Raw genomic sequence first — 17,397 nt, 5'->3', positions numbered from 1 at the left:
GTGTCTCAGCATGTTTTTCTTGCATGGTATGCTCCATTTTGATGTGTGTGTGCGTGAGTGTGAGACAATCACAGTCTGACTGCAGACATAACACGTACAAGAGACAACTGTTTCAGTAGCAGTTCTCATTAGGTGTTTGTACTGCAGAAGAGAAGTTTTGTGGAGATATTGAAGCATGGTGATTGTAGTTTTCAAATTTGCTGGTAAATGCTTAAGCATACAAAGCCTTAATTGCTCTGACTTTTAAAATGCACTTCATTGAGTCCTCCACAGTGATCACTTTTTTTTTTTTTTGCAGGATTTTAACTAAGTGGAGTCCCGTGTGATACATTGCTTAATACAAACTGTGTTGCAAAGTCAGATCGCGCCACCTACTGCTTGAAAGTGTTAACTACAACAAGCTGTTTCAAGGTTCATGCCAGTATTAACACTTTGTTGCATCAGAACCCAAACTGGTGATGCATTTAATACAATAATCTGTTCAAGAGATTAGATTTGTTTTTTATTTAAAAACAAACAAACAAAAACAACCCCAAAATCAAACCCCCCAAACAATACACTGCACATTCAATAAAAGCAGCAATATGGACTCGCCTACATAGAAAATCAAGTATACGCAATAAACATATTTACATATTACACAGTCATATTGCATTATGCTATACTATAACAATGTACTCATTTCTATAAGCACATTTCTATACTTTACATACACATCACAGGATAATGGAATATGTCTTACAAGTTGCTCCTCAGACTCTTTTAAGGTAGAACAGTATGATAAACACATTTGTTACCAAATAAAGACTAAAGAATTCATGTCACACTGAAAAAGAGCACTTGGGTTTCCTCCAGTTCTCTCATCATGTAGTCACTTGTTCATTAGAACAGAAGAATTCACAAACTTCTTCTCTGGATGGTGTAAATTAAGATACAATTCAAAAGGGGAATAATTAGAAATAAAGAACCACCAAACTGTGGACTCAGTCTGAAAATTGACTCAAACTGTTCGGTCATTGCAACTGTTAAAATAATTTAAAGAATATTACATAGAATAGAATAAAAGCTGCAAGATATTGCACTGTATAAACACTTGTTTTGCTATTATCACATGGTCAATAAACTAATATACAATAAGCCAACTGTACATTGAACCGAAATACCTTTGTGTTTACAGCAAACATACTATTACAGCTTAATGCTTGCCTCACCACACATTCTTTGTTCTTGAATGCAAATATGCAGCTGATCGTCTGACAACAAAACTGCTCACACCTGCTTTGTAAAAGCACTTGAGCAAGCAGTTTTTCTGGCTGCATGCGATTCTGCTGTAGTGCATTTGCAGGTATGGAAAGCAGACTGGTCTTTAGTAGTGCGGACTGTTGACAACGCAATGTTCCCAATCCCTGGCCATTTCTGTCACTGTGACCATGTCACAAACCGTCCATCATGGCCAGAAGGTCGTCCCCTTTGTTGCTGACACTGGGAGACTGATCTCCTGACTCTGTAAATTCACCCATGATCTTGGCCAACTCTGCATTGGCTTGCTGGTCCTGAAAGACAATAAAACGCACCAATCAGAGTGTTGGATGGGCCATTACAGGGATTTGAGCCTCATCACAGTAAATCTGGTTGGTCTGGCAAAGCCTCACATCTTGAATCAATTACTATACAGTCTTAAGCCCAACACTGAGATAAGTAACATTTAGCCCTCAGTGCAATAAAGGTTTTATCAGAGGCAGGAACAAATAGTCCATCAGTGGTTCGACTGGATTTCCCCCGCCCCCCCCTGTCAGAGATAAGAAGCCTTGATTCAGTCTTTTTGAAGTTTACCTCTCTTGCTTCTTGGTTCAAAGGGGCGAGCAATAGGGCATTTGTTCGGATCTGAAATGTATCCTTTTTCACCTGCTGTTTGACGGATGCTACTTTAATAAACAGTCTAGAACCTCTATGAAAGCTGTGCTCATGGCTGTTACAATGAGTCCTATAATTCAAATAATTCCATGAAGAGTCCTGATCATGCATTGAGATTTTTCAGAACTAAGGTCTGTTTTCAGATACGTTTCATTTCACTGGAAAAGCAAGATGTTTATATATGGAGGTTAAAGTGGGAGAAGAGCGGAACCCCATCAGAGATAGAAGGGAAAGGGAAGCAGATTGTCTAAAGCATAACAAATACCAGTGTAATTTTGTAAGTTTTCCTGGTATGTAATCAGTTGTGTAGTTTCTGCAGTGACAACAACAACAAAGTTCTCATAGTGTTGAAAAGAACAACAATACTGAGATTTTTAATTTTATAGTCTACCCTTGCCCTTTGATGACAAATTGCTTTTCTGTAAATAAATATGCCAATTACACACACACACACACACACACACACACACACACACGCTGGATATGCAGCTTTCCTACACAAGTTGGCTGCGATTTAAGGTCATTTAGATTTACCTTGGTTGCTTGGATGTTTATGACTCCATATGAAAGCTCATCGGGTCTTGATATTAATGCCTCTCTGTAACAGAGTCACAGTGTTACTTCTGATTGTTTCAAAGAAAATAAAAAGTATTTTTCACATTTGGAATAGTAATGAAATCATTACATCTGATACATATGGACACTCACTCTTCTTCTTCGTCAGTAGCAAAGAGGCTAATTCGGAAGCCAGTGTCTGCGTTTCCTGGTTTCTGAACTTCTAACCCTCCCATTAACCTGGCCAGCAGGTTCAGTTCCTCTTTGGCCAGAGGGTTTGGAGCAGCACTGACCTGTTGACACACAACGGTGTGTTAAATTTAAAAGTGAAGTTGTATGCTTTACATTTATAATCGTTTTGTGCGTTATTGAAATTGTCAGTTTTCACCTTTGTATGCTGAGCAGAATTTTTAGATGTGCCAGACATGTGAGTTTCCACTGGGCGACTTACACTGTACCTACATTTGGGTTTTGTTTTTTTTTTTAAAAAGGGAGAAAACGTGTCAACATACAATGGTGTTCAAACACTGACAATGAAACAGTCTTTCAACATTGTAAGAATGGTTTGTACAATTTTAAAGTGAAAAAGGAAACAATGCACACCAAGACATCTGTGCTCTGTTAAGTTTTGACTAGTGTCAGACCAAAATTTGGTTTTTAGGGCTTTGTGCACATACTTCACAAGGAAATGCCAGATGATGAAATTTTCAAAGCTGTGACTCACTGCTTAAGCTTTTAATGAACAATTCACAGCTTAAGCAATGGAAGCAGCTGCCTATCATTCTGAAACACATCAATTATTAGCAAAAACGGAGGGTGGGGTTTGGAAAACTAAGAGAACTTTCAGAGAGAAATTGTAGGATTACTAAAAAAAAAAAAAAAGCTGTTGTTTGAATGCAAAAGGCCTTCGGGAAGATTTAACACGAAGCTGAACTGTTCTGTTGTGCTGCAACAGCTGTGCAAACGTGACCACCATCAGAAGAAAACATTTCCTGTATCCTTACCACAAAACTAAGCATCAGACGTTTGCAAATCAACACCTAAACCAAACCTTGTGCATTGTGGAAACAAGTACTACAGACTGACATTTTTAGAGCTACATTCAGCAAAGGTATATGTGTAGAATAAAAGGATGGTGATTTTAATCAAATGCACCCCTCTCCAGCTGTGCAGGATAGGTTGAATTTGATATGTTTTAGGCTCTTGTGGTAGCCAGTGCAACTAGTAGAAAGAAGAATTAATTAATTTAAGCAAATTCTGGAAACTAAACACAGTATTAGTTTAAAAAAAAAGAAAAAAAAAGAAAAAAGTTGATTGTAAAAAAGAAAAAAAAAAAGAAAAGAAAAATAAAGATGCCGTCCACAACAAGATAATGATCCTTAACACAATACACTACCTCAAGGGTGCTTTTGCAGTTCCTTTCATTATCCTTTATAAAGGTTAATCGGGTAATTTCTCTTTTGTGTGCTTAAAATCCATCTCGTCCTGGCTTACTATCACAAAAAATGAAAACTGCATAAAAACAACAAGGCATGTTTATATAAGGGAAGATTCCAGCATCGTACATGTTTGTGCCCAGTTTTGTGACTCTATCACCAAAGATGTCAAAAGATCCTTCACGGAGTGCAGTGGTATAGTTCCCTCCATTGTTGAACTTCAGCCTGGTGAATTCCTCACCTGTACAGCTGAACATCCTACAAAAAAAATGACACACACACACACGCACGCACGCACGCACGCACGCACACACACGAGAGAAATAGAGACAGGAAAGCATTTAGTACATAGTATGATAAAGAGCCTTTATTTCCTGCTTAAATGTTTCACACAGCAAATCCTTAAGAATTTTGATCCAAGCTAAACATGCACGGTATCTAAAATTAGAAGTCAAATACTTCTTGAACGAGACCTCTGTAATGCAATTAGCTACAGATAAGCTTACGTAAAATCAGATTACGGTGTCCAAGTAAGATAGCAAAGAGACAATATGCAAGACAAAGCGGCAGACATTAAAGTTCAATGAAAAGAGAAAGAGTATATTATCAAAGCCACTTATTTAGTCTTACTCATTGACAATATTCTTTAAACTTCAGACTGCCTGGGTCTGAGGGATAAGAGCTCTTTACTGTGGTACCTTATCAAGCCAGGGACTTGAGTGCCATGGGGCACAGGACCACTGGTGGGAAGAACAAAGCGGCCATTTGAATTCTGCACTTTGTCCTTGAGGAAAATAGATACCTGCCATAGAAGAAGGTACAAACACAGAGAAAGTAAACATTAACTGAACAAGCAGGAAAAAATTAGTTATACCATCTTCATAATAAAAAGTCACAAATGATGACTCACCCTTATATGCATGTCTTGAAAGAAGATAAGAAGAGTTTGTCTAATCAGCTGGAATTCACCACTGGACAAAGGCGTATACATCTAAAAATACATATTGGTATTAAAAAAAAATCTAAACTGATGAAAACATTTATTTATGCTGGCGGTACTGGCAACACAGAATTGAAATCGCTAGCTTAGATGGCTTTCTTTGTCTTAAGTGGGCCTTCATAGCTTGCTTGGTCATTTCTAACACAAGAGGTGAGTTTTGTCTTGGAGGAGAAGGCCTGAGGAGAAGTAGTGACTCTCAGTACATCACCAGCTGCAGTATAAGAGTGTTAAACCAGTTCATATGCCACGTGATTACACTCTTATTAAGAATGTCCTTGATTTTCTTTCCCCCATGAGCTTTTCTTATCTTCTTCATTTATCTTTATGTAGTTAACCAAGGGGAGCTTCTTTGCATGCTACTTTTTTAAAAACCATATACATCTTGCTGCAAACTGCAGGAAAAAAAAATCCCCACAAGCAATATAAAATATTTCTGACTATATTTTCTTGTAACAAATGTGAAGACAGCAAAGTCCCACATGTAGTACCTCTATCAGCTGTCGGTAAGTCTCATCAACCTGGCTGAGAATGCTGGGAGTATCTTTCACAAAGTCTTTGATTGCATCCATGTGGTTGAAGGACACAAGGAGGATGTCCTTAGGTCGTGGACAGAGAAGCACCTGATACTTAAAAGCCATGGTCATCAAGTCATAGAGCTATGAACAGGGACACATTCATCAACACATTGTCTTAGGCATCAGAAAAATGCATGCTGTTGTTGAGTGATAAACAGTAGAGGGAGACATAGTATGTAAATGAATGTGCCTTATGCTTAAACACAACAAAAATGTTACATTATACACTTGATTTATATTGATTGGCATGAAGGCAAATCTAATGTAGATCCAATATGCATAATGAAAAGGCTGTGATAAAAACATCTCTGTGTGGTTTTGAAGAAATGTAACTGGTGCATGGATAGAAAGTCAATGCTTGTAATTAAAAATGCAAACAAAATATTGGGAGCACAAGAGTAAATTAAAAACACACAGGCTGTATATGAATACATGATGTCTTACCTTGTCCATACTAGCTTGATTGAGTCTCATTATGGATGCGTGGGCCAACCTGTCAAACACGGTCCGTAGGGCCTTCTTGGAATAAAGCTCCTGTGGCTTAAAAAGCTCCTCCAGGAACTTTTTGTTAAACATGGTGGTGATGATGTCATTCATAACTATTCAGACAAGCAATTAAAGCACAAAATGTTAATTAAGGTTAGACAAATGCCCTTCCCATACTATTAGCTCAGAAGCAGGCAGATTAGCGCTCTACACTCTACATTGCCGAAAACGAAACCCAAAGACCCTAACAAAGCAGCAGACCTATTTATCAGAAATCCTACAGCCAAAGATGTTTTTTTGGAGGGTGGGGGGAGGTTTTGCCTTTTTTTTTTTTTACCAGTATTGCAGGAGCAATACTTACCTTAACTAAACCTTTAGGGTTTACTTAAAAAGTGCTTACATTTTAGATCACTCAAGTTTGGGAAAGTAACATTATTTTGTGGCTAACTTACTGGAGGTTCAAGGTATATGACTAATTCACTTTGGTTCATGAAGTGAAGTAATTTGTCCAGCATATGTATGCGAACGCCACCTTGGAAGCTTGAAAACTGGAGTTTTGGAATACAGACACACATAAGAAAGGTTGTTACAACCAATGAAGCAGGACATTGTTTGTCAGCTCATCCGTTATTCATTCATTATTTACGCATGGCATGGGTTCAGGCTAAGCCAAAGCAGAGCAAAAGAGCTACTAATGCATCAGCGCCTCATTGCATCTTGTAATAATACCTCTCTTTCTGTCCGCCTCTATCCAGCCAGGTATTGTGGAAACTTTATCAATCCAAAGGGAAATGGTACGTAAGTAAACAGCTGATTTTAAGACTGCCACGTGTGCTGGTGGTTAATGCTTAACATCATCTAATATCATTTTACAACAAACCAGTGATATCTTTTAAACTGACAGAGCGGCAACAATACACAATTGTTTTACAGGGCTTCCAGTCACACTCTCCTACGAAAAGACATGTCTTATTTTGACTTTCTGATTCGACAGAGACACCGACATCATCAATACAGAAACAAGTAAACGAACAACATACACGTGCACTTACTGCGGTCTAACATTAATATTTTTTCTGAACAGGATAACAATTGTGTTGCTAGCTGGAAAGCTGCTAAACTAGCTACCTTTCTTAGCTTTGTCAGCAGGGATATTCTGAGCTCGGAGACGCTGGTCTAGGATGTACAACATTTCCCCGCCAAGATTAATGAAAAGCAGCGGCAGAGTCCTTGAAGACATGATGGAATTTGAACAGCTGAATCTTTCCAGACAAAACAGCTAGCTCGAATGTTTTAGCTGGTGGGTGGTCTGTCTGTTTGGTAAAGCCGCTTCTGGTTGCCAGGCCACGAAATAAATAGCCAATCAGAGCCCTATGTAGTAAATACGTAAAAGAAAGGGGCGGGATTAGACGAGGTACAACCGCGTTGTAAATTAGGAGCTCACTGATTAGAGATAGATGGACCATTTTTCACCATGTAGTCATACATATTATATAATTATATATAATATAATGCAAACCAGTGGTTTCATGGCAAGTCTAAGCATTCTAACCAGTACAATTCGACTTATATGACAATTATAACGATATTATAATTCATAAGGAAGATCAACCTTTTACTCAGCTGCTCACAACTGATTTACGATAATACCCAACAATCTTTTCTAGAAGCTTTCTTGGACGTTTTTAGTTGCATAACTCTTACGTTGAGAAATAAATGATATAAGGTGAGCCATCAAATTTCAAAAAGTTGTTCAAAAAATGTGATGCCTGTTGAAAATGCACTTTATTTACAATAATACACAATTGCTCTTGCAAGTTAGGGCCAAAGATTTAATACACACATAAATGCATACTTCATTAAATGCTTTTTTTGGTTTGCATGAAAGCTCCATGGGTAAACAAGTTACTTCCACAATAGCTGAGCATCATGAAAAACTCTTGTTACTGTGAAATCTCTCCATTCCTGATGCGGATTTCTCTTGCCATCCTGCACATTTCACAATGTCCACAGAAGAAGATCATCAAGGCGTCGTTGCATATTGTTCCCTGTGGTTAAAAGATTGCATAAATTACAGAAATGTTGCAGATTTCTCAATTGTGGGAAACGCACAAAATTTCCCATGTTTGCAAAATCTGTGTCTTTCATAAAAGCAAGACTGAAACAGACTATCATACGTGCAATACTTACAACCTAAAGACTAATTGCATAAGGTACGGTATTCTGAAGTTTGGATTTTATAATAACTGCATTGAGTTGCATGGGTAACATACCTGAATACCATAGGTTAATCTCATGTGAGTCCTCATGGCTGTTAAGCCTCCAGGCACGCAACCCAAACAGCAGTTTTCACCATACTTATTTGCTGTGTAGCAGCTCAGTGCCAGTGGACAAAAACAACCGACGGCACCTAAACAACACGAGTACATTTATGAATGTCTAAAACGAACAAAACAAAGTGTGCATGCACAAATGATGTGCCTTGTACTTACAGACCAAACAGTCACTGCAGCAGGCACACAAGCCTGTGCTCCACTCTCCTGTTTGAACATTAGTCCCATAGCCGCCAGCACCTGGTTGATGGGTGACCACTGGGTTTGACATTTGGATTACTTGGTCTGTTTATTTGCTCTGTGGTTTAAGTACCTAGTCAAAAACATATTAGAGAGCATTAGATATTTGCACACTAATTAACATCACATATTTACAGAAAACCCTCCTCAACACAGCATGCAACAGTTTACTCTGTCATTTGAGGTAAATCAAATTATGATTTAAAAAATACTTTTTGGACTTTCCCTGTAAAATATATATTTCTAAATAAAACATTGTTGCAGGAATACGTTAGTGTAACATGGACTATTTTCACAATATCGTATGAAAGAGAGTCATGTATGTGGTTTTTAACCCAAAGAACAAATGAAAGCCCATGTTATCTTGTATCAAGGCAGCCATAACGGAAAGGCCAACTTTTAACTATAACATGCGCACGAATTGCAAATATAATTTTTATGTTTAATTTAAGAATATTTAACTTTTAAGTTTATCTGCTGCGAAAGGAAAAAAATGGTGTCACTTACCAGAAGAGTGTGAGAGTATGAGCTCCACCTGCTCAAAATGACAAGTTGCACACCACACAGGAAATTGTGACGAGCTTGAGCTGTGAAACGCTGGTTTGGCAACAGCCTGCACTTTCTGGGGACGACAAAGATCTGTGGCGATTCACTGGCAAAAAATCAGTCCATTAACAGGAATTGCTTCTTTTTTTTTAGTCTGATAAAGTGTACAACCTCAAATCACAAGGTCACAAGCACATGTATGTGACTGAGAGTTTAAAGTTTTTCTGATCTCATGACAGATCAGTAGACTTCAGGGAAGCCATGCAGTTAGAATTGTTAAGGTCACACTTTCATATGACACCCACAAATGCAACACGTTCTTGTCTTGAGGTTTTAATCTATTAGAACACTATATCACTAGTGCAGTATGCAAAAGAAGGGATAGATTTACTCAGGATTTGAATAAGCACAAAACTATACGAAACTAAAGCCTTCTTTTCATATTAATGTATAATGTAAAAATAGCTTTTAATAAAAATGTCGGTCTTGTTATACCCTATATGAGAATTAAATTAACCTTGCCTCGTGATGTTGTACATTTAAATTCGATGCTTTAGCAACCTCACCAATTTTTACCAATATAACACTATGCCAGGAATGTCAGGAATTCTTAATTCGATTTTTTTAACAATTTCTCTCTAACTTGAATTAACTTACTGTACATTTAAACAACACTCAAAAAGATAAATGATACTGCATTCTACCAACAAGCATTTTATGACCCTAAACATAGTTGGATTAAGTCAATCTCATGTTTCCACAAAGCCTGAATACTGCTTCAACAGTACTCTTCCAAGAAGTCCTTATCTGATATGCCTCAACTTGGTACAAATGAGGTGAACTGCCACTGACAGCTGATTAACAAAACATAAAAACAAAAACAAAACACACACCGGTGCTGATATGAAGCCATAATAACGCACAGAGTCGATCTAGTGATAATATTTTAGCGCTAGTTTTTTGCCATGGTGGTTTAACACAGAGTATCCTCTCAGATAAAATGGAGAATTTGCAGTGTAGGTTTATTTCTAATTAGCATATTAATACTATACTTGAGTTTCTGGCTTCCTGGTTTTCTAAAATGAGATCTTAAATTAATACATCTAGAAGTCATGCTTTAGTTCAATTACAATTTGGAGGATTATTCCAACCCAGCTTTCTCAGATATTTTATTCTTATTAATCTTTGACATCTCCAGACAGTTCTGGTATCAGAATGACAACAATAGAAAGTAAAATCGTGTGACGGCAGCATGGGAAAACCATTTATTTATCTACATGATACATCACTACATCTGAAGGTGTACAGATTGTGGCTTTTGTCTCATTAGATCTCAGCTGCATTTGTCTTTGCTGACTCCGTGTCTGTGGAGCCTGAACTCTGCTTTATCTTCAGCCTCTGCTCTGCTTTTTGCTTTTGCACTGCTTTGAAGACCTGAGATGACACACACAGACACACAAACACATATGACCAAGTGTTAGTGGGGGGCATAAAATAACACCTTTAATGTATAGAGAAGAGTTTCCAGAAGGCTTGAGTAATGCCCTAGATGCTCTATATGCTACACTTCCATTACACTTGTGTGTAATGGAAAGTTTTAAGTTTTTCCCAACAGATATGAGTATACATTAATGTGCAGAGATGATGTAGACTTAATAAATAACAGCTTCATTTATTTGCTACCTTAATGCAGAATTCTTTCTTGGCCATCCAGCGACGGGTGGCCCGTCTGTAGTACTCTGGGGGGAAGGTGTATGTGATGCCCAGCTGCTCACACACTTTCTCAAAGGCATCGTAGCGAATCAACCGAAGGTGTTTCAAAATCTTTTTCCTTCGGTCAATGGCCATAAGCATTCGCCTCTTGTTTGCTTTATCCTAGCATCAAACAACACAGAATATCGAAAGTAAATACAAACAGAGCAACATGCGCTAGAAATCAGGACACCTACTGAGGAACAGCTGCTTCGTCATGCCACATAAAAACAGTTGTTAATTTTAATAAAATTGTTTAGGCTATGATGTAACACGGAAACTTCCGACCTTGGCCATGCTACGTATCTTTTTATTTAATGTGGGGGAGTACACAGGATATCCTGTAGCACATGCAGGCCTCACAAAAGCAGAGAGGAAATGTGGAGAGACGTATTCATACATGAAACTTCCAGTGGTGAGAGTCAAGTGCTCTACATGTGTTACGTCATTTTAATCTGTCAACCTGCTGATTAATTTAAATGCATTTTATTCTCACCTTATGATGTTTTTGCAAATGTTCCTGGTAGTTTCGGATTCTAGCAGTCAATATAGCCACTGAGGAGAGAAAGAACAGGAGAATTTCAACATCGCATAATAAATAAAAGTTGTATCCCGTGTTTTTTTCAGTGAAGAAACTATGTGCAACATAATGAAAAATATAGCACCTCACCTTGTACTTCCTCTGAGCTTCGGTCACTCTCATCTCTCTGGACCTTTGCAATTAGCTGTTCTTGTTTTAGCTGTAGCTTTTCTTTCTGAAGATGAGATTATTATTATTAGTTATTAACGCTGAACTACTTGTTTATGCCTCTGCTTTCCCACAAGAGGGCCAAACAATGTACATAAAAAAGACAAACTTACATGACTAGCCAACTCCAGTGAAAGAAGCCTTTTGACAAGATCATCAGTTCTGTTAGCAGAAAATACAATAGTGTTAGAAGAGTAGACCAATCACTATGTGCGTCCACTTTTATAAAATAATTAATAGAAAGTCTGAATTTTAATCATTTTGTATATGTTTACGTTTGAGCAAGGGGAACAGCTGCATAATCCATCTTCAGCATTGTTGGAGGAAGATCGTTGAGTTGGCTCTCAGGTCCTGGAGGAAAAATACTTTTTGGATTTTTCTTTCTTTAACTTATGTACACATTTATAAATGCTCACATGCGCACACTATGGTGATGAGAGTTCCTCTTAAATACCTGTCTTCTTCTTCTTTGCAGCCCGGGCATAGTGTCTCACTGGCTGTGGAACAGCAAAGCTTCCTGCAACTGAGAAATCAGATGCATCACTGCAAACATTCACGTTTAGTAGATTCAAAATGTTACTTTCAGTTGTTATTCACAAGAGATCACCACAGCAGGTAGCTCCACGTGTTTGGTTTGGCCGGATTCTCTCATGATGTAACCCCGAAAGGATTTGTGCCTCCCTCCAGGGATCTAATTCTCCCTCAAGGGATCGAATTGGGGATTGTTCACTTGTCTGGCAAATGTGTAAAACACTACACTACAGAGCCACTGCTTAGGAGATTAAACTCATTTTGAAAGTAGAAGGGAACAAGGGAATCGTTGCTTTGCTAATGATTTATTTTATTAAAAAAGGCCTCAATTTCCTCAGCTGAGGTCAGTATTCATGATTCCAAAATCAGAATCAGAATCAGAATACTTTATTGATCCCTGGGGGAAATTATTTTTTGTTACAGTGCTCCATTTTAAACCAACATTAAGACAAGACAGACAATACACTAACTAAGAATAGTACAATATATACATACATACATACATACATACATACATACATACATACATACATACATACATACATAAGTCACTCATAAATAAATAGTTGGAAAAGAAACATGTGTAGTTGTAGCAGCAAACAGTGTGTTAAGTGGATGCGTTGTACAGGGAGATGGCCACAGGCAGGAATGATTTCCTGTGTCGTTCAGTGGTGCTTTTCGGTAATCTCAGTCTCTCACTGAACGAGCTCCTGTGACTGACCAACATGTCATGGAGTGGGTGGGAGGTGTTATTCAACATTGTCTTTATCTTGGACAGCATCCGCCTCTCCGACACCACCTTGAGGGAGTCCAGCTCCATCCCCACAACATTGCTGGCCTTACGGATTAGTTTATTAAGTCTGTTGGCATCTGCGACCCTCAGCCTGCTCCCCCAGCATGCAACAGCATAGAGGATCGCACTGGCCACAACGGACTCATAGAAAATCCTCAGCATTTTCTGGCAGATGTTGAAGGACCTCAGTCGCCTCAAAAAATAGAGACGACTCTGGCCCTTCCTGTAAAGTGCTGTGGTGTTTTTAGCCCAGTCCAGTTTATTGTCAATGTGTACTCCAAGGTATTTATAGTCCTCCACAATGTCAACACTGACCCCCTGAATTGAAACAGGGGTCAAGTGTTTCCTGGTCTTCCTGAAGTCCACGATCAGTTCCTTGGTCTTTGGAAGACACTCAAAACACTCGCATCTATGGGGAAGTTCCGGGGCAGAAACCACTGCTGCTAATCTTGCTGATCGCTCAAAAACCTTTGGGGTCAGCATCATAAGCACATAATAAAAATAGTCAAGTTTGATTCCTGTTGCTCCTTCTCGAGGTGAATGATTTACTGTAATCGACGGAACTATGAATTCTGCGCTCTACCAGAAAATCCCGTAAGAGAATGTCCAGCAATCATTTTGTACCCTGAAGCTCAAGCGCACTTGGCTTATGCAACAGGACAATGATCAAAAACAAGCCAGCAGGTCCTCTGAATGGCTTTAAAACAACAACAACAGAAAAGACAAAAAACAAAACAAAAAAAACCCCCAAAACAAAGCAAACAACAGAAAATTAAAAATACAATGACAGTTTTGGAGTGGTTTATTCAAAGTCCAGACTTAAATCTGATAGAAATGCTTTGACATGACCTTTCATGTCATTGTGACTAAAAGAATTCCACAAAGAGTGAGCCAAAAATTCCTCCACAATGATGTGAAGGACTCATTGCCACTTATTGCAAATGAATGACTGCCAAAGGTAACACAGTGTTCTTAGATTTAGATGAATTAATTTTCCACATAGGTTGAGGTAGGTTTGGGTAACTTTTTTTCTCTTAATAAATGAAATCACTAAAAAAAAAAAAAAAAAGCCTTTTCTATTTACTTGGGTTCTCATCTTCTATTGAAGTTTGTTTGATGATCTGAAATATGAGTGTGACAAATAAGCCCAAAGACACAGCAAGAGCGTAAGAGAGCTGTATGAAAAACAACAAAGCCTGAAAGTTACTTATAATCTCTAACATTTATTTGTGAATAAGCTATTTTAAATTATGAGGAGTATTGTCCCTCTAAATATTATCCCGAAATACTCTAAGATCTTCCTTCCTATAAGCATGAATGGAAATGATTCAAAAACACACCAGGTAATAGGGTAGCATAAGCAGACCCCTAAGTTCTGGGATAACTTGACTATCCTATTTGTAGAGAAACACCTCTCTGGGATAATACATAATAAAAACATTTCTGCTGCAAGCTGAGTTGTCAGAAAATCATTGATTTATTGTAACAAAACAAAAAAAATACGTAAATGAAATCTACAGGATGATGAAACGACTCATGAAGCTTAATTTGCGTGACTGATGGAGAAACTTGTAGAGTAAAACTAAGATAATCTTTCTAAAACGGTTGTCAAACACTCACCCTAAAACGCAACTATGTACATATCAGATGGCGATAAGAGCAGTGGTTTTCAATATCAAAACAACAAATGATGTCACTTCCTCTCTAATGTTATGCGACAGTTCAGCCCTCCTTCAAAAATCCACCAACGTGTGCAACTAATATTGCAATCCACTGAAGGAAACTCATCAGGAAAGAGCTTTTCACCGAGTTTTCACCTGGCAGTAATCTTTGCTGTTGAGAATAGTTTAATAGAAATTCTCTGTACCTTATTTTAAAGTTATCAACAGCAGAAACCAAAGTAAAAAATTTCAAGGTAGCATACATTTTTCTTGAGACACTGCTGGTGATTTCAATTCTGATAGACTGCAGTGTACAGCGTACAAACCTTGGGTTAAAAAGTATTTATTTGCTGTATTAGTCATAGCACTGTAGAGAGAAGCGGCCTGCAAGCCAAACAGCTCTTATTCATGCCTGTCACTGAAGGGCTGGCAAACCTGTGACTGTCAGTGCATAGGCTGCAACAGTGAGAAAAAAAAGAAAGAAAAAAAAGCTGTCATATTCTAGTAGACTTGAGGGGGAAAATGAAAGAAAAGCTTCTGTAGATGCTCCAGATATTATGATAAGAAAGCAAGATATTGCATCAGATTAAGCAGCAAAGAAGTGCAGAAGGGGAGATAACCACAAAAACATTTAGGGGAGAAAAGTTTCAAGTAGCTAAAGCACTACACTGTTACCTAGTCCTCTTTTAGAGGCTTCGTGTCAAAAATATTTCTGATATTCTTTTTGTTTGTTTCACACCCTGTGTGTGCAACAACCCTCTGATTAGCAGGCATCAGTTTTGCACACGGAGGTGTGTGAAAAGAGCTGTGAGAGGCTCTTCAAAGTCCCTCTATCTGAGAGTTGACAAGCTATCCTGTCTACTTAGAAATTACACACAAATCAACCCCCCCAAAAAGCAAAACTCAGATGTCCCAGTTTTCCACACAGCATGTATTTATTGATCTGTGTGGGAGCTGAGACTGTGTGAAAAGTATGAAAAGAGAATCAAGACTCCACATGAAGATGTAACCCGGTTTGTGCACACCAGGAGATCCTTGCGCACTTTAATATTTTTAGACTGTCGTATGCACAGAAAGTTTTTGGAAGGGAAAATGAGCAAATCTGCAACAAAGGAAGCAGGACTTAAAACAACAGCCAATTCAGACTGTGAAACTGCCCTGCGTTTACACTGCTTGGTTTTGCGTGTGGCATCATCTCCTACCTGAAAAAAAAAATATCAGCCACACATAGTTGTACACATTTGAAACTCTACAAATCTGTAAGAATCTATGAGAAATCCCACACTTGGCATTTTTCATAGACTCAACAAAAGAAATATGAACATATGGGTTTTTGTGAAAGACTGTTTTCAATGACAAGTAGCTGAGCAGCTGACGAAACACCTGCCAGTAACTTCACACTGTCTTGGTGGTGTGGAGAGAACTGTGTGATAGAAAAATGAATTGCGTAGGGAGGCTGTGCAAAGCCGATTACTACACTTTGGAGTACGTTATGATGAAAATCGTTTCAGACGTCAAGTATGCGGTCTTTCCGCTTATCAGGGTAACATGTAGCTCCGCCAACAGTGCCGCCTGCCGTTCGTGTTAGTTACTTCCCAAGAAGACCTAGCGAAATTACGAACTGCTCACAGAAACACATGTTTTGACTGATATTTACCCACAAGAAAGTTTTGTCTTCCTCACACTTACCACTTCTCACGTTTGGTCCTGACAGTAAACTCGACCTGTTCGTCCACGGTTTGACTGATGCAGCACAACAGAGAGCTGCCGAGCTTTCCCGCAAAACACTAGCTTGGACCTTGAGAACTGCCCTCAGGCCTATGTTTGTGAACATGGCTCACAGTATAGATAACAAGGACGGAGAATAAACTGTCTAAAACTGCTGAAAAATTCGTCCAATAATCACACTCGACCCCTACATGAGGATCGCCATTTTGGTTAGACTAAACTAGCCGAGTAGCGATTGCGAGATGCTGTACTAGGCTAAAATAACAATCCCAGAGCACGTCGATAAAAACGAGCGTAAAACGACTTTTGGAATCTTTCATCGTTACATTTCATTATTATTATTATTTTCAGTGACAATTGTTTGGTTTAATAATTGAAGCAGTCACAGTTAATGAGAAGTGCCCCCTCCCAAAATTATTACTGTTACTTTTAAATAAAAAGCAGTAAAAAGAGCACTGATGGTAATAAACTGTCAATTTATAACTGCTGACATACAATGCTGTGCAAACCTCCTAAAATACTACCCGTTTCTTTGCTGGGAAAAGGGGAAATTGGTGTATTGAAATGGGGAAATACAATATATAAGACAAAAACAGAGTTTGTACAATGCTAAATTATTTGGTATGACCACATTCTTCAACATAACCAGGACTCTCTTGGGCAAACTTTCTTGTAGTTTGAAGTATTCTTCAGGAATAACTTTCCTGGCTTCCAGAAGGATATTCAAATGTTCTCTGGATGTTGACTGCCTTTTCTTTCATTCTCTGTCAAGATGATCCCACACTGATTCAATAATGTTGAGATGTGGACTCTGGAGAGATCAATCCAGGACGCATGATGATCCATTTTGTGTTTAATTTCTATGCAGGTATGCTTTTTATTGCATTTTCCAGTGTGTTTGGGATCACTGTCATACTGAAAAATGAAGCTTTGCTAATTAGACACTTTCCAGAGTCGTGTGGTGGATCAAAATCTGATGGTACATTTCTGCCACTAATTCGTACAAGAAATGCAGCTCTGAACCTGGACACAGCTTCCATTTTCTCTATTCTGACCTCCTATTAAAGATTCTTTGAACCTGAAATTTTTACATTTGGAT

At 38.3% G+C, this 17,397-nt stretch overlaps 3 protein-coding genes across 6 annotated transcripts; all 3 read right to left on the bottom strand.

Annotated features, from left to right (window-relative positions):
• Positions 1-480: 480 nt before the first annotated feature.
• On the bottom strand, positions 481-7,436 carry oscp1b (organic solute carrier partner 1b). Of its 4 annotated transcripts, none has more exons than XM_082550555.1 (11): positions 7,095-7,436; positions 6,696-6,737; positions 5,925-6,079; positions 5,394-5,501; positions 4,816-4,896; positions 4,604-4,707; positions 4,035-4,163; positions 2,858-2,927; positions 2,623-2,762; positions 2,449-2,512; positions 481-1,553 (listed from the first exon to the last, which is right to left on the bottom strand). In XM_082550555.1, exons 1-11 carry the CDS (start codon positions 7,204-7,206, stop codon positions 1,434-1,436), a joined length of 1,125 nt encoding a protein of 374 aa, XP_082406681.1. In that variant the 5' UTR covers positions 7,207-7,436; the 3' UTR covers positions 481-1,433. The 4 variants fall into 4 exon arrangements, 3 of the variants coding, with proteins under 3 accessions (XP_082406681.1, XP_082406679.1, XP_082406680.1); XM_082550553.1 differs by having other exon boundaries at positions 5,394-5,561; positions 7,095-7,417; XR_014279483.1 differs by having other exon boundaries at positions 1,523-1,553; positions 2,600-2,762; positions 5,394-5,561; positions 7,095-7,427.
• Positions 7,437-7,732: 296 nt separating this feature from the next.
• LOC309716635 (cornifelin homolog) lies at positions 7,733-9,980 on the bottom strand. Its single transcript, XM_082550559.1, has 4 exons — positions 9,047-9,980; positions 8,459-8,612; positions 8,240-8,376; positions 7,733-8,014 (listed from the first exon to the last, which is right to left on the bottom strand). Exons 2-4 carry the CDS (start codon positions 8,568-8,570, stop codon positions 7,910-7,912), a joined length of 354 nt encoding a protein of 117 aa, XP_082406685.1. The 5' UTR covers positions 8,571-8,612; positions 9,047-9,980; the 3' UTR covers positions 7,733-7,909.
• A 342-nt stretch (positions 9,981-10,322) lies between these two features.
• On the bottom strand, positions 10,323-16,589 carry mrps15 (mitochondrial ribosomal protein S15). Its single transcript, XM_082550556.1, has 8 exons — positions 16,260-16,589; positions 12,040-12,108; positions 11,861-11,936; positions 11,699-11,747; positions 11,508-11,592; positions 11,334-11,392; positions 10,769-10,960; positions 10,323-10,519 (listed from the first exon to the last, which is right to left on the bottom strand). Exons 1-8 carry the CDS (start codon positions 16,402-16,404, stop codon positions 10,412-10,414), a joined length of 783 nt encoding a protein of 260 aa, XP_082406682.1. The 5' UTR covers positions 16,405-16,589; the 3' UTR covers positions 10,323-10,411.
• Between the last annotated feature and the right edge of the window lie 808 nt (positions 16,590-17,397).

This window comes from Aulonocara stuartgranti (genome assembly GCF_965226115.1).
Source record: "Aulonocara stuartgranti genome assembly, chromosome: 11".
Lineage (NCBI taxonomy): Eukaryota > Metazoa > Chordata > Actinopteri > Cichliformes > Cichlidae > Aulonocara > Aulonocara stuartgranti.
The sequence above is the reverse complement of the archived record's forward strand: the minus strand, read 5'-3'. Positions and strand labels throughout refer to the sequence as shown.